This window comes from Typopeltis vanoorti, chromosome 20 (genome assembly GCF_054136105.1).
Source record: "Typopeltis vanoorti isolate ZY-2024b chromosome 20, IOZ_Tvanoo_1.0, whole genome shotgun sequence".
NCBI lineage: Eukaryota > Metazoa > Arthropoda > Arachnida > Uropygi > Thelyphonidae > Typopeltis > Typopeltis vanoorti.
Window position 1 is genome coordinate 92997985 of NC_143568.1, and position 24150 is coordinate 93022134.

The window sequence follows — 24150 nt, forward strand, 5'->3', positions numbered from 1 at the left end:
GTGGTAATCTTTCTGTTTTCATTCTTTCGACGTGTTCCATCCATTTATTTATATATATATATATATATATATATATATATATATATATATATATTCTTTTTTTTTTTTTTCCCCCTATTACTGATTCCTGGTTTAATTCTTCATAACTTCATTTCAGCTGTTATTAATGTTTGTCTTTTTGTTTTATTGTCCAGATTCAACTTCCATACAATAGGACTAGTAGGGCTAATGCATTGTATACTTTTAGTCTGGTTTGTTTTTGAACTAGGTTATGTTTAAATATAGAGTTAATTACACCTGTTATTTTTAAATATTTTGCAATTTTATGATTTATATCTTTTTCATTTTCATATGTAATCATACATCCTAGATAGTTAAGTGAAGTCACCTGTTTTAAAATCTTGTTATCTATTACTATTTTAGTTCTTACTGGATCTTGTCCTTTAAAGGCCATCGTTTTTGATTTTTTTCGGTTGATATTATCATTCCATAATATTTAGCTATCTCATTTAAATTCAAAATATCTTTCTGTAAGTTATCTTCAGAATTTGTAATTATTTGGTCATCAGCAAAAAGGAGAGTGTTTTCACAGTAGGAGAAGTTCAATACCTTGATGGAAATTTTTATTCCATTTTATTTTCATTTAGATAAATATTAAAAAGAGTTGCTGAAAGGAGACATCCCTGTTGGACTTGGTTTATCTCTCTCGAACATGATAGTTCATAATTTAATCTTATCTGTATTTGATTATTTTCATATATACTTATGATAGCTTTTAGAATATTATTTAGTATTTGTCTTTCTTTTAATATGTTAAATAAAATGCTTCTTTTAACTTTGTCAAATGCCTTTTCAAAGTCAATAAATGTAATATGTGGTTCTAAATTGTATTATTTTCTTTTCTTTATTATTAATTTTAGGCAAAAGGCCAGGTCTATACAGGAGTGTCCTTTTCTAAATCCATTCTGTACTTCTAAAATAAAGTTTTCAGAATATTTTATTAGTTTGTTATTTAAAATTCTGCTATATATTTTGTAACAGGAATTTAAAATACTTATACTTCTATAATTTTTAGGGCTATCTCTACTACTTTTTTAAAAGATAGGGATCACAATTGTTTTTTTCCATTCTATTGGTGTGTTACTTGTTGAATAGATTTTATTTAAAAATAATAGGGGTCTTTCTTTGAGCCTTATTCCTACATATTTATATAATTTTGAACCTAACTTATCTTTTCCAAGTGATTTTCCATTTCCATGAATTTTTTGGTCTTTCCTAGGCTTTCATTTGCTGCTGTATTTAATATCATTTTTATATTAAGCCATTCTATTTCTATTTCTTCATTTTGTTTTATTTCATCTAAATATTGGTTAATCTTTGTACATACAGCCATTGTATATTTGTGTCATTTAATAATCTAGTTTTATAAACAAATGTTTTAAATTTTATTTCTATTCTTGTTGAATCATTGCTTTATGGTAGCCTAGTGCAATCAATATGATTGCTTTACAGTAGACTAGCCTATACCAGTGGCGTAGCTGGAGCTTTTGCCGCCTGAGGCGGTCCCTGAGTTTTCCGCCCCTCTCAATCTCCGCCCCACATCAAAAATACTACAAAAAGTCAAAACGAAGTATAGGGAAATAAATTAAAACACTATGTTTATTTTTGAAGTAAAACTTTAATTTCAACATTCTAAAATGTTATTTTCTTGCTTTTCTGTTAGCAAAATCGATGACATTGGCGAAGTCTATTTTATAGTAATGTAGGTAATTCTTAATCAATTTTATTTAGAAAATCTCCTCTCACAACTAGACACTTGCAGCAATTGTGAAGAAAATTTGCAGTAGTATTACAATATTTGGAAATGAGTTCTTGAGACTGTATTTTAGAATTAACTGCAAAAGTTCAAAAAGGTTCAAAGTGCTGCCCCCCTTAGCTATGCCACTGGCCTATACACTAATGAATGAACTGTTATAATTTTTTATTTTATGCAGTTATGATTTAATACTGCATCTTTAAGTTTGTTTACATTTCTCTCGACTGTGAATGGCCATGTATGGTCTGTAAGTGTTGTGCGTAAGTTTTGCAAAACTGAAATTTAGACAACAAAGTGGGGAAGGTACCAAGAAATTATACACTTGGCTTAATCCTTTATCCAAGAGTAAGCAAACAAAGTATGCGCCTGAAGTAATTTTCTGGACTGGGATAACTCGTATATAGAAGCTAATGACTTCACATCACTTGCCTTAGCATCAGATAATGCAAAGTACATATTTATGTACTTTGCATTATCTGATGCAAAGTACATATTATGGGAAGAATCACTACCCAGATCGGTTTCAACCTGATGTGAAGTCATTAGCTTGTATATACGAGTTGTCCCAGTCCTGAAAATACTTCAGGCACAAACTTTGTTTGCTTACACTTGGATAAATTATTAAACCAAGTATATAATTTCTTGGTATCTTTAATTTATAATATAACCAAGTGGAACAACTTCCAATAAAGTGAGGAAGGAAGTGACAGAGCAGAATAACTGCAGACTTTTAAAATCACCAACTAACATAAGACTGTCACATAAACAATGAGGTTTAGATACTGAGACATATATTTAGAGGATATCATAGCAGATGAGATGCCATCTCCACACTCATTTAAAAAGAGTAGTTGTGTGGTCTTTGGTGAAATGAGTAGGCATGTGAAAGTTTCAAGAGGTAAAGGATTAATGTGAATTACTAGGCAGGCAAGTATGATAAACAGGCTATATTACAGATGGAACAACTTAAAAAAAAATAGATTAGTAGCTAGAACGAGGAGGATAATTAGACTAAATGAAATGGATCACTAAGAGGGATCAAACAGAAATGTAAATCAAGTAGAGGTTATAGCAGAAGTATAAACAAGAAGGTTGATGGAGGACAACAATAAAGTAGAAACTAGAACATGAGAGGAAATTGGGAGTACAAAATTCCAGAGAGAGAGAGAGAGAGAGAGAGAGAGAGAGATCTTTTCTTATATGGCTGCTAGGAAGAGAAGGAGGAATAATTATGGAATGACCTTGATGAATGGAGAGTTGAGCAGACAATAATAACTATTTAATGATCACTTTATCAAAGTATTAAATTCAGGTGGAACAAGTTTTATTCCTAGTTGAAGTGGATGAATTTGAAATTTAGGCAAGCATTAGATTTTATCACATATTTAAGGCAACATGCTACCAGACCTCAACCTTTTTTAAGGAGACATATCATGCTATTTAAAAAAAATAATAATAATGTTAACATGTCAAATATTTATTGTCCCTAATATTTCATCACCAAATTCAATGTGTGCCAGTCAGATTTCAGAGCAGCATTTACATTTTCAACAATTAAAATATTAACATTAACAATGCCTTTTTATTATACATGTTTTTGGTCGTAAAATGTTACAAAATACAAGACTTATTGTTAAACTGACCATAGATTTTTAATTCCTACGTATGTTCGTACAATATTGCCTACCGGTTTCGCTAGTAACTGACTAACTTTCTCAAGGCTTGCACAGTATACAAAAAAATGGTAAATGCAAAAAAGGTTTAAGAATACAAAAAAACGTTAGTACCTGTTAGGTAGCTAAGGTAACACATTTGCATGACATTTCTACTCAGTATCATGAACACGCATTACATGCAAACGTGTAATATGATTATTCGCATACTGTAGTTCTGTTGAACTGAGGGAATTAATTAGATTTTTCCAAGTATCGTTCAGAATGGCCCCTTGATTTCTGTTTAGGTTGCTGCCTGTATGCAGCACTACTGCTGCTTCTTTAAATAATCGATATCTGTAATCTTTGTCTACGTAGGGCATAGAGCTGTTATTCCAGTCTATAGTGTGGTTCGAAGTTGAAAAGTGATGTGCTAACCCGGAGGTGATTGTTCTGTTGCGATTTACATCGCCAACATGTTCTTTCTATCTTATACATTAGGGTTATATTTAAACCAACTACTAGCATCAGACAGGTTCTAAGATCTCCTAAAGACAGTGTTCCATTTTATAAATATCCAGGTGTGTATAATATTCCATGCACGTGTGGTCTTTCCTACATTGGACAAATTTCGAGAAACCTGGAAATAAGACAGAAAGAACATCTTGGCGATGTAAATCACAACAGAACGATCACCTCCGGGTTAGCACATCACTTTTCAACTTCAAACCACACTATAGACTGGAATAACATCTCTATGCCGTATGTAGACAAAGATTACAGACAACGATTATTTAAAGAAGCAGCAGTAGTGCTACATACAGGCAGCAACCTAAACAGAAATCAAGGGGCCATACTGAACGATACTTGGAAAAATCTAATTAATTCCCTCAGTTCAAGAGAACTACAGTACGCAAATAATCATATTACACGTTTGCATGTAACGCATGTTCATGATACTGAGTAGAAATGTCACACGAACATGTTACCTTAGCTACCTAACAGGTACTAACGTTTTTTTTTTGTATTCTTAAACCTTTTTTGCATTTACCATTTTTTTGTACTGTGCAAGCCTTGAGAAAGCTAGTCAGTTACTAGCGAAACCGGTATTGTACAAACATACGTACGAATTAAAAATCTATGGTCAGTTTAATAATAAGTCTTATAATTTGTAATGCCTTTTTATTACATATGAAATTTTTTATGAGATATTTTTTAGATGAAGTAGGTAAAAATAATCAAGGAATACATAGTCTAGATTTAAGAACATTATTAGATATTCTGAAGAGGAAAAGTGTCAATGGGAGAATAGTGTGTGTGCTGCCTCGTTTTGACAATTACGAGTTAAGTAGACGAGCAATGATAATGAATGATATGATTGCAAGAATGTGCAGAAAAAGAGGTCTGGAGTTTGTTGATGTTTGGAGTGTGTTTGAAGGAAAAAGGCAGTTGTATGCTAGAGATGGACTGCATCTTAACATGGAAGGACATAAGAGATTGAAGAAGTTATTGTTTTCTGAACAGGTTGAAGTTATTGGGCAGGGAAACTAATATTGAAAAGGTTGAGTGTAAGAGAGAGAAACTTTAGCACTGATTGTGTATTTATTGATCCTTATAGGCAGAATAAATTGCAGAAGAGAGGGGAAAAAAAATCGGCATAGGACTACGGTAGTTAGTGACTTATATATCAGTTCTAAAGCCGGTACAAGATCTAGAGGGAATCTGCAATTTTTGTATACCAATGCTAGAAGCATTAGAAATAAGAGAGAAGAATTTTTGGCATTAGTCAGTGAAATCTCACCAAAAGTTGTAGGCATTAGTGAAACTTGGCTGTCAGCAGAAGATGTGGTCACTGGAATTGAATGTGATGGGTACAGTATTTTCAGGGAGGATAGAGAAGATAGAACAGGAGGAGGAGTACTGTTGATGATAGCTGATGTGTTGCAGCCAAAGAAAGTAGTATATCATGATGATAGACATGTGAATGAGAGTTCATTTGAGGCAGTCTGGTGCGAAATAGTGACCAACGCAACCAAATATACAGTTGGATGCTGCTACAGGCCAGGGAGTACAGGGGGAGATATTGAATTCATGCATCAGCAACTTAGTGCAATGAGTGAAGGCTTAGTGATTATTATGGGGGATTTTAATTATGGTGATATCAATTGGGAGGAGGAAATATCACGTAGCAAAAAGGAAATGGAGTTCATACATCTGCTACGAGATAATTACTTGAAACAGCACGTAACTGAAGGGACACGTGGTGTGAGAGTGTTGGACCTGGTTATTGGTTCAGAGGTTATATGCATAAGTAAGGTGACCTCGTTACCTCCAGTTGGTGAAAGCGATCATGTGGTATTGACTTGGGAGGTTGCAAAATCTGTGGATTTTTCTATTAAGAAGGGGTATGTACGGAACTACAGGTTAGGCAATTATAACAAGCTTCGGAGTGAGCTTGCAGCCATCCCATGGCAGAACATATTGCAAGGGAAAGATGTTAGCAGTGCTTGGGATAAAATCAGCGGGTATCTGAGGAAAGCAATATCAGATTGTGTCCCCATGGTCAGGAGGTCAAACAAGGCAGGCATTAGATGGATGAGCAGTAGTATCAAGCTTGAACTACAAAAAAAGAAAATGTTATGGAGAACTTACAAGGAGAAGGGCGATCAGGACACCCATGAGCAGTACAAGGCTCAAGCTAGGAAGGTTACCAGCATAGTAAGAAAAGCTAAATCAGATTATGAGAAGACCTTAGCCAAAGAGATCAAGGGTAATCCCAAAGAGTTCTTCCGCTATGTGGCAAGTAAGAGGAAGAATGACTTCGGAAGGATAACCTTAGTGGGTGCTGATGGTATTGAGGTGACAAAATCAGATGTAATAGTCGAGTTACTGAGTGATCACTTCTCAAAAGTCTATCACCCAAGTGAGGATATCTCTATACCTATAGCAATACCTAATGTGAGAATTGAAGCTAAAGAATCAGAGGTATTAAATATATTGCGGAACTTAAATGCAAACACTGTGGTAGGCTTAGATGGAATATCAGCTCGGGTGTTGCGTGAATGTGCAAATGAATTGTCAACCCCTCTTACCTGGATATTTAATTTAAGTTTGAACTCTGGTATGGTCCCTAGGGAGTGGAAGTTAGGCAAAGTGGTTCCTTTGCATAAGGGTGGCTCTAAAACTGCAGTATTGAATTACAGACCAATCACCATCTCAGGAGTAGTGGTAAAAGTATTGGAAAAGTTGGTTAAAGACAAAATTCAAGAATGGGTGGATCAGGATATGATACTCTATAGAGGCCAACATGGTTTTGTTAAAGGTAGATCCTGCCTTAGCAATCTATTAACTATCCATAATAGAATAACATCAGAGTTGGACAAAGGAACTGGCTACACAGTGGTACTTCTGGATTTTGCTAAGGCTTTTGACAGGATACCCCATAGAACACTGTTACGCAAATTGGAGCAGATGGGAATGGATATTAAATTGGTGATATGGATAAGAGAATGGCTCAGGGAGAGATACCATAAGGTGGTGTATGGAGGAGCCGAGTCCAGAATGAGGCAGGTGACCAGTGGTGTGCCTCAGGGCTCTGTGCTTGGGCCAATGTTGTTTAATTTGTATATAAATGATATAGGAAACGGCTTAAAGGGAGATATTCAGTTGTTTGCTGATGATGCAAAGTTGTGTAGTGCAATAAAAAATCAAGCTGATGTTGAAAGTTTGCAGGAGGATTTAAATAAGCTGGTAAAATGGGCAAAAGAAAATGGATGTCAGTTCAATGTGGAAAAGTGTAAAGTCTTGCATTTTGGGATTAAAAGATTACCAGCTGTGTACTACATAGATGGAAAGGTACTCCAAGAGATTGATGAGGCTAGGGACTTAGGGGTATTGGTAGATAAGGAGATGAAGTTCAGAGGACACATTGCTAAGGTGTCCAAGATTGCACATAGGATTACTTGGTTGTTGAGGAACACACTGACATCCAGAGATAAAAAGGTTATTATTCCCTTTTATAAAGCATTGATACTTCCACATTTGGATTACTGTGCTCAGGTCTGGTCACCTGGATTCCTTGGAGATGAGGAGGCTGTGGAGAGGGTTCAGAGAAGAGTGACCAAGTTGGTGAGTGATATAAAAAATGCTCCCTACATTGAAAGATTGAGAGCTTGTGGATTGCAGAGATTGGTTGATAGGCGAAGAAGAGGGGATATGATAGAAACATTCAAATTACTAAAAGGTTTTTATAGGATTGATGCAGGGGAAATGTTTCAGCTGTGTGATAGTGATGGAAGAACAAGAGGTCATCTCTGGAAATTAAAGAAGAGTGTGGTTAACAAAGGTGTCAGAACAAGGTTTTTTGCCTGGAGGGTGGTGAATGAGTGGAATTCATTGCCTGACTTTGTTGTGAGCTCTTCATCTGTAAATGAATTCAAGAAGAGATATGACAGATATTGTTTTGCTAGTTTGGGTCTCCCGCGATGAGTCTACTGACTCCATGGAGATACCCGTAATAATAATAATAATAATAATAATAATAATAATAGTCAAGCCAGTTGAATGATGTAACTTGTAGTTGTGCTTGTGGCAGTGTAATTTCTTCTCCCTCTATTTTTGTCCAGCTGTGCAGAAATTGTCTGCAGACTAATAGCAATGTAAGAGAGAATATTCCAAATATGGGTCAAAACAGTTGAATACAACTTGAAAGTTGAAGGTGTGTCTGCAGAGGATGCACCCAATCCACCCTTCATTTTAGTTCAATTAAGCTGAATTTGCTCAGAGGGCCTTAACACTAGAAACGACTACATTCCAAATTTGGTTGAAATCAAATGAAAGATAGAACTTGCAGTGTTTTTTTTTCCTCTTCCCAGTAATAGCCCCACCAGGAAGTAATTTTATTATCTACAGGCTCCAGTTGCATATAATGCACATAATACATGTATTTACAGAATATAATTAACATTTATATACACACACACACATATATAAATGTAAATTAAATTTACACATATCATCATGACTGAGTAGCATATATTACATTACAAAGAACCGAAATTCATCTTATAAGTAAAATTAAATAATTTTAAGTAACAGTTTTGGACAAGTCTCTGTTTTAACACCAGCCAACTGTCTCCTGAGCTGATGATGTATTGTATTAGAGGCATCTGGATGAGTCCAGCAACTGGCAGTCAAAGAGTAGATGGTCGACAGTCTGTTGAATGTGTAGATGATAGATGCAGAATGGTAATTCCAGAAAATGGAATATAAATATATGTAGGTAATGTCTTAATTTGCCATGTCCTATTGGTAGCAAAGTAATACATGGAGAGATGACATCTACTTACAGGAGTCTGCTTTTGATAGTTGGTGCTAATTCCTTTGTGGATGATCTGTTTTTAGATGTTTTCCATTCTTGTTCCAACAAATTTACACTTATTTCTTCACAAATGTTTTTATAGCTGATTTTGAATACTTTTCATAACTTTTTTCTAGATATTTGTAGATTTTAAATATAGCTAAATGATCTCTCTTGTTTCCTGCTACTCCATTATGTGCCTTCACTCAGCAGAACATAATTTCCCATCCTTCTATTATGAGTTATGAGATTCCTTACCAGATTTCTCATTTGCTCTATTAAAGCAAAGAAAGGTGTCTATAGTGATTTTACTGTCACTATAAACCACTGTCATCTTTTGATGAGAGGTACGGAGTTCTAATTCCTGGAGATGTGACAGTAATTTAACTATGCAAGTTGTTCTGCTCAATTACTTGAACAGAGGTGATGTAGTATGAATCAGTGTCTTTGTATGATGGACTGTCTGTGATATACTAAGAAAGAACAACTAATGCTTCCCTCTGTTTTACTCCCATCAGTGTATATACTGTATTCATCACTTTCAGAGCTTTCTTTCTCCTTAATGCATGTTTTCTTAACTGGGTGATGCTACTTGCTGTAGTGAAGCTGAATTTCATAAAGGTTACAATGGCGACATTTCTGTTGCATATTCCAGAAGTAATTTTATATATAAAATAGAATTCTTGCATTTTTAAGATTGGTGTTAGACCAGAAATAATGCATGCTGCCTCAAAAGGTATCGTCCTATATCTTCTAATTATTCATATGGCAACAAGGCATTGAACTGTATTCAATTTTTGATGGGTACAGTATATGTCACGAATGGTAGAATGGTTCCTGTATATGCTGTCTTCAGCTCTTGTTGGCTAATCCCCAGTTTATCCTTACTAACTTGGCTAGAAGGTTTACTACTTGTAAGCTTTTGTTGACAACTATGAGACGTGCTCAATGAAGTTAAATTTATTGTCTATTATTACTCCTGGATATTTGTCTCTCCAGCTAAAGTTGAAATAATGCAGAAGTCATATTTTTGTATACGAGTAGCCAAAAGGTGTCACACCTTATTATTAAAATACTCTGGATTAGAGGTTGTTGGAAGTCATACTTTGCCTGTTGAAGCCTGTTGGCTCTTTCTTCAGTAGTTGGAAGTTTTCCACTTGGTTATACTAAAATTAAAGATACCAAGAAATTATATTCTTGGTTTAATCCTTTATCCAAGTGTAAGCAAACAAGTTTGTGCCTGAACCTTAGTATCATCTCTGGGTCTGGCTCCTACTGATGAGACCTCAATAAAGGTTGAAACTGGTCTGGATAGTGACCTTTCCCATAATGCATAGCATTATACATACCTGTAAGGGTATTAGTATCATCTTTTTAGCATGTATAGGGAATCGGCAGCTAAAACCTCTTCTAGATTTTTACCTTTTTCATTTAAATGCTCATTAAACCATAAAACAGAATGGGCACTGCTAACCATTGCGATGATTTCCAATAAAATCCATAATGTTGCCCAATTTTTCTAGGTTGCATTTTATGTTGCAATGGTAGTCTAATTATATGCAACATTCCGATTCCAAGGTACATAACTTCAATTAGTACTGTGTAAAATGTTTAATTATTATTATCCTGTTCGTCCATTGCACCATTTGTAAAAATAGGCTGTGAGTGGTATCAGATTTCTACACTGAAATCTAAGCACACAAGTAAGATCTTAAATATATGTATTTTGCTATGATAATTCTCTATTTATTATTATGTGACACCTCCAGGGAGTTCAAAGACTCATCAAGGAAGGGTACCTACTCTGCAACTCTCAGTCTCCACCACTCAATCCACCAACCAGCTAGCCTGGTTGGCCGAGTGGTTAGCATATTTGCTCTCCAGCCAAAAGGATGCAGGTTTGAATCCCGGTGTGGACATGGATGTTTGTCTGTGAAAATACTAGTGGTGGTCGGCGGTAGATGATGAAAGTAGTTGCAGTTGGTGGAAATGGAGAGTTGTGGAGTAGGTATCCTCCCTCGATGAGTATTTGGACTCCCTGGAGGTGTTATGTAATAATAATAATAACTACAACGAACCACAACTACACCAACGCCATCCACCACTAGTATTTTCACAGACAATCACAAACATCCATGCACATGGCAGGTTTCAAACCCACAGCCTTTCGGCTCTAGAGCAGATATGCTAACCACTCAGCCAACCAGGCTGGCAAAATTCTCAAAATTATTCTCAAAATTCAATGTTAACTTCAACAATAATCAAGTAAATTGAGTCTTCACACCTCTATTTATTTTATTTTATTTATAAAATGCCTTCCAGAAAAATCATGCAATTATGTTTCTTCTTCAGGATTAAGAATCATTTAAGAAAGATTTCGAAGGGAAAATTGATCAAACACTTGAAAAATCAACATCCTATAGCTGTCTCTGAAACAGCCATGAAATTATTACTATACTAATGAAACCTTTAATATCTCAAAAACATTTCTCTACCTAAATGAAAAACTTCATTTATCAAGTTCCAAAGTTTCTATAAATTTATTTGTAACCTAACACCTAAAATAACTTTTAAAACATCTTTCTATCTGAAAGACTGCTACTCATGGCACTTGCAAAAACTTCCATATCAGCAACATATTCATTCTCTCTCTCTCTCTCTCTCTCTCTCTCTCTCACCCCCAGCTCTATTCAGCTGTTTACTAGTTACCAGATTCTTTTCAAATGAGGAACACCACTGATATTACATGTTATCTTTACTGCACTTTGCTTGAAAGCAGTAAACTCACATTTTCAGTCAACTAAGTAAGTCTTTTTAAATTATGTATAAATTATGTATACATAAAGATTAAACTATGAGGGTCGTCTGAAAATTTCTAGGCCTAACAATGAAAAAACGAATTTATAATTTCAAAATTATTTTTATTTTTCAACATAACCTCCCTTAAGACTAATACATTTATCATTTATTCCAGCGATGCTCCAGCACCATTATCCCATCCCTTTAGTGGTTCTCAGTAAAATCTGCAAAATACCCCTCTACAGATGCAACCACCTCTTGATTCGAAGAAAAACTCTGACCAGCAAGGAAGAGTTTTAGTTTTGGGAAGAGACAGAAGTCAGAGGGAACCAAATCTGGGGAATAGGGTGGATGTTCCAACAATTCATAGTGCAGATCCCTTAATTTTCCCATTGCCAAAACACCTTTGTGGGCAGGCAATGTCCTGATGAAAGATGATTTTTTTCTTCTGCAAACCGGGTCTTTTCTCACGAATTTTTTTATTTAGTCTGGTTAAAAGATCGGAATAATATTGTAAAATAAACCTTTTTCAAGATAAATAATAATAAAATACCTTTAGCATCCAAAAATACTAATGCCATGACCTTTCCTGCTGCTGGAACTGACTTTGTCTCCTTTGGTGCTGAACAACTGACTTCTGTCCACTGTTTTGACTGCTGTTTGAATTCTGGTTTGTAATAGTGAATCCAAGTCTCATCCATAGCAATAAATCGATGCACAAAATCAGTTTTATTCTTGTTAAAATGCTCCAAGCACTGTTCAGAGATTTTCATGCGAGTGTGTTTTTGATCTGCTGTGAGCAAGTGTGGCATCCATCTTGCACAAAACTTTTTCATTTGCAAAATACATCCTACACATTCTTTTGAAATGCCTATAGTTTCAGCAATTTCACACACTTTGATTCGCCGGTCATCCAATACCATATCATGCACTTGATCAATGATTTCTGGTGTTGTTACACTTTTTTGGACATGGATCATCTTCAAGGCTGGTACAGCCACGTTTAAACTCTGCAGCCCATTTCTTAATTGTCAAAAATGAAGGAGAAGAGTGCCCATAAACTTTTATGAACTTCAAATGAATTTCTTTTGGCATTAAACCTTCTTTTACAAAGAATTTTATAACCGCACGATTCTCAATTTTATCCATTTCAAGGGATACAGACAACACTTGCTTCAGACAGCAGTATAAAGCAAACTACTTGATAGAATGACTTGCAATTTCACATGGATGCTTATGACAGATGTACTAAATTAGAAAAAAAAAATCTTGCTGATAGTGTTGCCATCTATGGTCGAGGCCGAGAACTTTCAGACCACCTTCATATAATACTAATTTTAGATGCAGTGAACTACAAACAAACTTCTGCTACATTCACTTCTTAAAAAGTTAACGCTACACGTAAACATGATATATTAACTATGCATAACTTGTTACTAAGTGCCATCCAGTTGTTTTCGACTCTTGGTGATCCTGTGAACAAAGTCTCTCTATCCCACTCGGCCTCTTGTCCTTTCTTTCAGTAATTGTAAGTTCAAGTCGATAAGTTCTTATGTTGTTCATCCAACTCTTTTGTGGTCTTCTTCTCATTCCATCAATCTTCCCCAACATAACTGCCTTTTCCAATGATTCATCAGCTTGTATAGTATGTCTGAAGTATATCAACTTCTGATCATTACCTCCAAGGAGCATTCTATCTTTATATTCTCTAAAATCTTCTTATTGGTCATTCTTGCAGTCCATGAGATTTCTAATAGTCTCCTCCACACCCATAAATTACACTAAATGGATAAACAAAACTCTGTAGAACATCTGTATGGATATATTAATGGTCTAATTCGGTCCTAGCTGTTGTTACTGAGAAATTAAGATTGCATGAACTTCAGGGTTCATGACAAGTGCAGCTCTCTTTCTTTCTTAACCTTTAGAGAATATTTTACATTTACTTGGAAAGCCACAGATTTTGTACTGATATTATAGATCACTGAAAGTTTATTTGAAAGCAAGTGAGGCAAGTAATGCTTGCAAGTTAACCTCATATTTTTGTTTTCTCGTGCTTAATATGATTATAGCAATTTAGACAGTCCATCTCAGGTTAATTTCATGGGCATTAATTGAGCCTGTGTTCTTCAGACCAGAATGGACAACTGTTTTCCCTTAACAGTCACATGTGTTATGGTGGAACTTATTATAGTGAAAACATTTCAGAACACTTGCATAGTTGTGAAATAGTAAATTCTCCACAGTATTTTGACACTGGTCAAAATTAGGTTCCTCTCGTTTGTTTTTAAGTTGTCATGATAAATTTGCGAATAATCTTTGAATGAGTGAAGAGTTCTTTGTTCTCTAGACATGTTGAGTCTATTATACCGTTTGTATCGATTTCACTGGGAATATCATAGATAATTAGCCTTGGAAGATATTTCCTACCAGGATTTGCTACTAACATGTTCATCATGCAGTAAGTCTATGTCTGTCTTTTCTATGGATTTGATTAAGACTCCTCCATTATTAATGCTTTTCATTTTTGTGATTCCGATTCTGTTCTTGGATCCATTTTTTTCTTTTATGATATTCTTAGTTTGTTTGCTGTTTAGTTGAGCCATCAGCATGATTTAATTTAAAGCAAGGATTGTTTTTAGATTCATCTGTTTTTAGTTTTGTTTTTAATGACTTGCGAGTATAACAGAATAGATTGAGCTCAATTAAACTGCACCTGCTTAGTTGTAGTGGACTGTGGTTCTTTTGATACTTTTGTTTCATTTTTCATTGAATACCTTTGTTAGCTCACTCACTGCAGATAGTATGTCCTTTTTTAAATCATTTCTTAAATTACTGCTCACTTTGGCAACATTATACAGCAAATCAAGGGCCTTCACAAAGTCAATTTCATCATGTGCTGCCATCCTAGTGTTTCCATTTAGCCAAGCTTGTAATACTATGATGTTTCAACTTGAGCTACTAAGTTCCTCTAAGGTGCAAAGTCTAAGACAAAGGAGTTTACAGTTTTACTCTTTGTTCACAGAAGTGATACTTTAAGAAACCACTTGCATGAACTTGGAATTATGATAATGGTGAGTAAATTACTATACAAACACTATACAAGCTATCATTTGGTACTAGATTCATCCAGTTTCCTCTTTGATACCACACAAAACCAGGCTAAGAGATAAGCAATCAGAGGCATATCTGAGCAAGCATTAATTCTCATGTGTGTGTGTGTGGAGAGAGAGAGAGAAAGAAAGACCTGCAAATTATAAAAATTTATATTTTTGAAAAAGAAAATAGAAAAGGAAAGAAAGCAAACAACTATTTTTTTCTGTAATTTACCTCATTAAAATCTCCAATTCTAGGAATATGATTTTTCCGAGTTTTACCCAGATATCGACCACTGTTAGATACTACAACTGCAGTATTCCACAATACATCTCCATGAGCTTCATCTCGCTCCAAAATTGGAGAAATAATAACCATGTTAAACTTCTTGGCAAGCTGAAAAACAATCAACCAAGTTAAATGCATTACAATAATTACTCATTTTATGTTGTAAAAAAAAATAATTTAAAATTATATATTGTTTAGCAAACCATCAGATGAAAATAAAAAAGCCTCAACTTCATCTACAATGTAATTAGTTTTCCTCTTTATGTTGTATTAGGATTTTAGCAAAGGATATATGCATGTGAAGATGAATATAAAAGAAAACATACAGTATTATCAAGGATTAAAGTAAACATTTCAAATTATGCAAAAATCCTTGTATGTATATCTTCAACATATTCTTTAATTTTGATAAAAATGTATTTCTCACCAAAAGAGTAAATTATGATTCTTTCTTACTTTTTTTCTCTGTCATATTATCAACAATACTTCTCAAGTTAACTATTATATAAAAATGCTAAAAGTTAGCCATCTCAGCTTAGACAGATGTGCCTTCCTTTCTTACAAGGCACACATGTGACTTTTATATAAAAATATAATGTGTTGAACTGAAGGCAAGATAAAACAGAAGTTTCTGATACAGGATACATGCAATCTAGTGTTTTGTCTAAAATCTGACTTTAAACAATCAAGATTGAGTTTCAGACAAGCAGAACAAAATGCCCTAAATATCATTTATGTAACAATTTCAAGTTACAGGGTAAAAAGTTATCGTTCCTTTTCACGAATGTATCAGTAGACAATAGATACATTAGTTCTCCTTTTCAAAATCCCTGCTACCCCCCCCCCCCACATTTGTAAATGCTAACTTGAAACAGGGTATTTTAGCTGAAACAGTCAGCTCTTTATACAACCTGAACAGATAGCACTGGGCTCACCAATTCCATCTCCTATTACTAATTTACATGGAATCTTGAAACTTTAGCACTAAATTCAGTTCTCCCCCAAACCCAAAGTACAAGGTATATTAGACAATGTATATGTCATTTGGCCACATAGCCCATAACTCAATTTCGTTATAACAATGAAGAGGAAAAAGAATGGGAAGCTATAGCCTTTGTGGATACTTTTGTTCAAGACAATAAGATGAGTCCCTCTTGTGTTCAGTTTACAATAAGCTCACACATACATGCAGATATCTACATGCCACTTCGCCATCCTATCCAGAAATTTGGAATTTTCAAAACTTTAACCTCTAGAACAGAGTGAATTTCATCCTCATGACTGGAAATGCATCAGGAAAAGCTCTGCTCACACCATTTGAACAAAAGAGAAACAATAGAAACCTCAGGTGGGAGATTTGTTCCATAAAATGAACAATCCTCCACAGTCACATACACACACACCAGATTGTACATGCACCATATTTCTAAGCTACCTTAAAGATACAACATGGAGATTAGGTTTGCTTCTAAAAACAATAGAATTAAAACCATCTACAGGCCTCTGAATAAAGTTTTCACCATTCTGAGACAAACAAAGACTGTCAGGATCCTCATTACTTCTCAGGTATCTACAGTATCTACAGTACCCCTGTCAATGTGGGAGCCAGTGTTTCAAACAGAGAATGAACCATCTTGATCAGAAAAAAAGTAGTGCATTCAGTATGGACAACCAAAAAGCAGACTAGCACAATATGCCATGAAAAAAGACCACTGCATCAGGTGGAAAAAAAAAAAAAAAAACCAAGCTACTGCAAATCCCAATTTAAATCACAGACTGTTCCTGGAAGTAGCTCAAATTCTAAAGAACGAAGTTAACCTGCAGCAGAAATGATGGTGTGATTCTACACAAATTCTGGTACGCTGCTTTATCTTCAAATCAGAATTAATCACAGAAGATTACAACAAAGGGCAGCAAACAAGGACATTCATACACATGGGAGGCAGTGCATGAATGTCCTTGTTTTTGATATTGTTTTATTTCCATTTATTAGACACATACAAGAATACATCATTTTTATTACTATATTTTGACAAGAACCTAACTGACTATTATCAAAGCATTAGCATAATCACAAGGTGAAGCAAGAATAAAGAATGTTAGTCCTATTTGCAGAGCTGAGATCTGTGCCAGACCATTTAACGGGTAGCAATAATAAAATAAGATTACAGCAAGGCCAGATTTTCCAGGTTTATTGTTGTTGATATAAGATTGGTGTTCTGGTAGTCATTTTTCAACAAAACATCCTGTTTCTCCAAAATATGAACAGAGGCACTCGCATTAAACCTAGTAAACACCAGGGAGGAAGAGAGGAGAGCTGTTAATCTTTCGTGGATGGTAACCAAGAGGAGATTTTGTTGATAGGGAAAAATGCAGGAACTAAATTGTATCTTTTCAGAACCTTAGCAATCATCTCAGAGATGTCATGTATGTCATGTCAGAGATGTCATTCTGTAGTAAGATGCACTGTATGGTGCTCAATTCTTCTTGGAGAACTTGGAAATTGGATCAGATAATGTGCTCTGTTGGACAAAGATTTGATGATGCCTATGTTTTGAAATGGATAATATGTTGAATTTTGTGTATGTAATGATCTGTGAAGGCAGGTTTATAGTAAACAAAAGTAGCAAGTATTCTGGAAGAGTTAAGAGCTGGATGAAGGCTACTACTAATTTTGGTTAAAAATGTAGATAGAGGTTCTTCTGAGTCTGGTCAGATAGCATATACATTATCTATATATCAAATCCAAAAGGAAGATTGGGATTGTATTGAAGAGAAGAGGATTCCCCAAGATGCTCTAAGTAGAAAATGGCAACTTTTCTGACAAGGGGCTTCCCATAGTGGTTCCTTCAATCTGCTTATAGAACTGGTTCCTACAGATGAAAGATACTATGAGGTCTGTTGGCTGAAGGGTAAGGGTTTTTTTTTTTTTTTGGGTCAGAAAATCTGATGAAAATTCTTGACAGAGGCTTGTGTGTGTGTGTCTGTGAAGATGTCTTCAGATTTTCTCACAAAAATAAAAAACACCTAACCATTCAGCCTAGAAACCTCATGGTTAGCTTTGATATCCAGTCATTTACTAGCTGGCTGACACTCTCCAACTGTTATTAGAAGAGTTCCCTCCAGACATAGCTAACTGTGACTTTGTCAATGAACTCAGGCTATTTCATGTGCAGAAACCAACTCGACAAGCAGATCAAAGGAACTTCTATGGGAAGCCCTTTATTACTTGCAATTTCCAAATTCTACTTAGAGCATCTTGAGGAATTCCAATTCTCTTCAATACAACCCCCAACCTTCCTTTTATGTTTGATATGTAGATTATGTGTTTGCTATCTGGCGAGACTCAGAAGAATCTCTACCTACCTATTTAACCAAAATCTGTAGTCTTCACCCATATATCAACTTCACTATTGAAAAAGATGGAAAATTAGCCTTTTTGGATGTCCTCCTTTGCCATATCCCTTTTGGAATACTTGCTACTTCTGTTCACTGTAAACCTGCCTTCACAAGGCTGTGACATATAAGATTCAGCACACAATCCATATAAAAAAATTGACATTTTCAAATCTTTACAGAGCACCTGTTATCTGCTAAAATTCCCAAGCTCTCCACCCATACACAGCACTAATGTACCATAGGTTGATCAACCAACCTCTTGTGTATGGGCTCAACATAAAAAAACAAGAACTGAATACCATCCAATGCATCTTTCTACAGAATGACTTCACCTCAAGGAAATCTAAAATGCATCTTGGACTTTTTAAAGCCATCACCAAGAATCCTGAACCTGTACAGCGAGTCTCTATCCCAGACATCTCTGAGATGAATGCTAAGATCCAGAAAAGATACAATTTAGTTCCTACATTTTTCCCTATCGACAAAATCTCCTCTTGGTTACCACCTATGAAAGAAAGGCCCCTCACTCCCTGATGTTTATCAGGTTCAACATGTTTGTACTTTGAACAAATAGGACATTCTGTTGAAAAACAACTACAAGAACACCAATCTTATATCAACAACAATAAATCTGAAAAATCCGGCCTTACTCAGCATGGAGTGGACACTGACCACAATATCCTATGATCCTATACTTGCCTTTTACTTCAGTGCAGGTTTAGGTTTGAACAGTTATTTAAAGAGAGTACTAAAGCTTCTATACCACCAAAATTTTAATTGTAATGAATGTTTCTGTATTGCAAAATTTGGCAGAATCTCATTCTCATAAATGGCAAACAATAGTGCATCTCCCCATTTTAATTTAATGTGTCATTCATTTCATCATATAATTAAATTTTATTTCAAATCACTTAATTTTAATCTTATTGTTGTTTACTCCATCATGACGCTTGTATCTATCAACAGTTTGTTACAGCCAGCATAACAGTGAATGCACACTTTAATTGTTTAAACATTTTATTCATGTTATTTCCTGATGAAGTGAAACAAAGAAATTAGTCAAAATAAAAACATAGTTTCTATTTGACATCTTTGTTTGGGGTTCTATACCAGAAGAAACATTTAATTTTAAGGCCCAAATTTAATTTTATATTTGGGCCTTAATCATAATCCTATTTCATTCTAACCACCTGCTATGTGGCATTCCAGCATGTGGCTCAACTCTGTAAATAGGATTAATATTCTCTATTCTAGTGATTATGATTACCTTGTGATTATGCTAATGCACTAATGATGACCAGTTAATTAGTTACTGGTTAAAATATTTGGAGTAATGCAATTAAAAATTCATTTCATTCCCAGTCTAAGTGTGTATCATTAAATTGTCTTTGATAATCCTAGCTTGAACTGGTGAAACATCAACTTGTGAATAATTTAGTTGGTAAATTATCTTCATTCCAATTCACGTAGTTTCCCCGCCTCCCCCCATAAACTGGCACGAATCAATTCAACTTTACTTTCCATACATACCGGCTAGGTCAAAAATGATACTGTGATTGATTTTTGTTTATTATTTATTTATTTAATGGGAATATTTTATTGTATTAATGAGAAATAATATCAGTCAGTCAGATAAATTTTACTCTGGTTATTTCATTACAGAAATTTCATTATTCTGTATAGTTCAATACTACAAACTTACACAGTAGATAAACTGTTGCAATATATTTTACTAATAAATACTAATGATAATGTTTCTGGCCACTGTTCATATCTGTACTACCAAGCAGCTATCTTTAGGTTTGATACAGCTAGTGATATAATTCTATCCATCCTACAAAGATCGATGCATTTTTCACAATTGCTGTTTTGTTTGCTGCTGTTATTCAGAAACTATTTCATAGATTTATTCCCATAAAGCCTTTGGAACTCAATTTTGATAATGCCCTTTTAGGTGGAAAGACCTGGGTTTAAATCCCATCTAGGATTCAAAGAAGAACCTTTATCAGAGCTTGTCAATTGAAGGTGAGTTAGCTGGTCTCACATGGAAATGGCAGGGTTTTTCCCCTTCTGGACACTTGGGTTTTTCATCCTACAAAACAGGTAAACCAGCCAGAAGAACACACAACATACAGACATAGTACATTATAGGAATAAGAATTAACCAACTTATTCCATCGGATCTGGTTTTGAAAGCCTGCATGGTGTGAATCTACAGTTAAGCATAAAAGCATAAAACAGGAAGGAAGGAAGATTTATTTCTATGTGAGTGTGTAGGCATGCATGTGCAAGAAAATGTACCACATTTTCTTGCACAAGCATTTTCTTTACTCTTAATATTATAAAAATCCAAAGGTCTCGCCCTCCATTAAGATAAGGTGCTTTTAAAATGTTATAATCAAATATTTCATCATAATTTAAAATAAGTTTAAAATAAAATAATTTTGCTACTTTGGACAGACTAGCCACTTTGCTGAGATTAGAATCCAAGGTGTACTACATTGCATTTTTATAATCTGACAAGTTGGTCTTGCTTCCCATGCTACCGAAACTAAACACAGAGTTCTTTGGAACCAGATTATGACTCTTCATTCCAACAAATTCAAATCTGATCATCTTTTTCTTGAAATACTATGAAATCATCTAAACCTTTACCTTTCTGAATATATGCCAATTTCAAAGTTTTGGAAAGTGATTACTATTAACTGTTCATAAAACTATGTGACTCGTTATTTTGAAATTATAATGAAAAACAAGGGTTCTCACGTGGAAGTTGTACAAGAGCATGGTTAGTAAGGATGTGCAGACATGGTTCTTTACTAGTTAAATGAGTGGAATAGATTGCCAGAGGTGGTTGCAAGTGCCTCAACAGTGAATAGATTTAAGGAGATGTATAATAGGTATTGTGATGAACAGAGTGGGAGCAAGACCCAGGAGAACTACCAAGGCATAAACGCATAACATTACTGGCTGGATGGGTGAAGCAATTATGCTTTTCGTTTTCCCCTTTGTCTGTTAAGGGAGTGTTTTGAATGGGTTGTTTAATGAGCTTTAAGCTCGCCACCTGATGGCTGTGAGTTTAGCTGGACGTAGGATGGACTTTGGTCTTTTGTGTTTGTGTCTTTCTTCTTTGTTATATTCTGAGGCTTCCTTGCTTGTTGTGGCAAAGAATTTCTCAGCAAGATCTAGGAGTAGGGAGGAGATGTAAGCAATGTTGATTTCTCTGTGGATTTGTGAGTTTCTGATGTACCAAGGGGCGTCTAAGATCATCCTCAGGCATTTATTCTGTATTATCTGTAGTTTTTGGATGTTTGTGTTCGTGGTATGACTCCATGCAGGGGATGCATATGTCATAACCGGGCGTATTACCATCTTGTAGATGAGAAGCTTGGTTTGTGTGTCCAGATACCAAGGTTGAAGTAATGCAGAAGTCATATATATCATATACAAGTAGCCAAAAGGCGCTAGACCTTATTCATAAAAATCGCTAGATGAGAGAAAGATTTTGAAAGTTTTTTACCTTGATTCTATTATACATTAAAGATACCAAGAAATTATATAATTAGTTTTAATCCTTTACCCAAGAAAGCAAAAACAATGTTTTGCATGTGAAATATATTCATGTCTCGGCTACTTGTATATAGTGGCTAATGACTTCACATTACTTGCTTTAGTATGCATCCCATAATGCAAAGTACATATCCTTTGGGATGTGTAAAATGTTATGAATAATGGGAAGGGCCACTATCCAGACCAGTTTCAACCTATACTGAGGTCTCATCAGTAAGAGCCAGACCTGGGAGAGATACCAAGGTTGAAGTAATGCAGAACTCATATATATCTCATAACTTCTGCATTAGCAAAAGCTTCTGTATAGCCAAAAGGTGCTAGACCTTACTCATAAAAATCTCTGGATGAGAGACAGATGTTGAAAGATATTTACCTTGGTTCACATTAAAAGATACCAAGAAATTGCTCAGACATGAATACATTTCACTTGCAAAACACTGTTTTGCTTCCTTGGGTAAAGTATATATAATTTCTTGGTATAGGAGTGCTGCAGAACTACATTATTATAGAATTATTATTATTATTTAGAGAGACCTCCAGGGAGTCAGGGACTCACCGAGGGAGGCAACATACTACATACACCAGCTGTCTTACTTGTTCATGATTAATGCTGTTTGCACACACATCATCCAATGGTAATCCATTCCAATCACACACCACTTTCTTTTTTTCTTAATTTTTCCCTCTTTTACCTTTACAGTGTTGAGGGGTTTCCATTCCTTATAACCACAACCATTATATGAGGATAAGGTGGTTGGTCCTATGCCTTGCAGTGTATCCTATGTCTGTAGAAGCGTTATGTTCTTAAGGCCGGTTGCCTGCTTGCAGTAGGAAAAACCCCAGATAAACAATGCAGTCCATGCCTAAGACTGCTAACTTGGCCATATCTGAGATGATCCTAAGCTCCTCATGTCAGCAATGGAATCAAACCCAGGACACTCCTTTCCCAGGCATATGGTTACGAAGCGCATAGCCACTTGGCTAACCACACAGACACACACCACTTTATAACAGAAAAATCTAAATCTCACCCCCTTATTAGTGGCATTCATTCTCAGCTTCCAAGAATGTTGTCTTGTACTTTCTCCACCCTCCATAAAATAAAAAATTCCATCAACGAAAATCCTGTAGACCTTTCAGAAGTTTGTAAGTCTCAATTATATCAACCCTCTTTCTCCTGTTTGCTAGTGTCTGCAGTCTACAATTCTCAATCTGTCTTCATAATCAGTATTCCACAATTTTGATATCATTTTTTAAACTCTTCTTTGCACTCTCTCTCTCTCCACTGTATCAGAATCGCAACAGAAACCAGGAGACCAGACCTGCACACAATAGTCCAAGTAAGGTCTTATCAAGGCCTTGTAAAGAGGCAAAATGATATCCTTATCTTTATATGTCAAAGTTCGTTTCAGCATTGCAATTATCTAGAATAGAAATACAATTTTATTAATACAGACCAGTATTTTACAATAAACATTTATTAAAACCTACCAGTTTCGCCAGCAAACTGTCTGGCTTTTTCAATGCATAACGGAGATATGAAAGTAAATGCAAATTAAACGGAACATAAAAAAACGTTGTAAACCAAACTAGTATCTATGGTTACACGTTTCGCGTGACAGAGATGGCTTATTGTTCTTATTCATTATCACGCATGCCTGTTTGTTGTAGACTTGTAATGTGATTACTGGCTAGCTGTAGTTCAGATTGATAGAGAGAGAGGATCAAGTTTTTCCACGAACTGTTTAGAATTATACCCTGATTTCTGTTGAGGTTTCTGCCGGTTATTAGTACTATTGTGGCTTCCTTAAATACACGATGTCTGTAGTCGTCATCTAGATATGGCATGGAGCTGTTTTGCCAATCTATCGTGTGGTTAGACGTGCAGAAATGATGTGCTAAGCCGGAAGAGATGCTTCTGTTGTGGTTTACATCACCAACATGTTCTTTTTGTCTAATTTCTAAACTTCATGAAGTTTGTCCAATGTAGGCAAGACCACAGGAGCAGGGAATGTAATATACTCCTGGATATTTGTAGAACGGAACTTTATCTTTTGGAGATCCTAAAACTTGTCTGATGTTGGTCGTTGGTTTGAAGACCACTCTGATGTTGTTGGCTCTTAGTATTCTTGCTATTTGATAAGAAATTGACTTGATGAAAGGTATCACTA

The 24150-nt window shown here is 35.2% G+C and overlaps 1 protein-coding gene across 1 annotated transcript in view; it reads right to left on the reverse strand.

Annotated features, from left to right (window-relative positions):
- Positions 1-24150, reverse strand: part of pyd3 (beta-ureidopropionase pyd3) — a 224886-nt gene that overhangs the window by 147098 nt on the left and 53638 nt on the right. The window contains exon 4 of the mRNA XM_090409693.1: positions 14957-15118. Coding sequence (XP_090265819.1) covers positions 14957-15118 — 162 coding nt within the window. The remainder of the gene's footprint in view (positions 1-14956; positions 15119-24150) is intronic.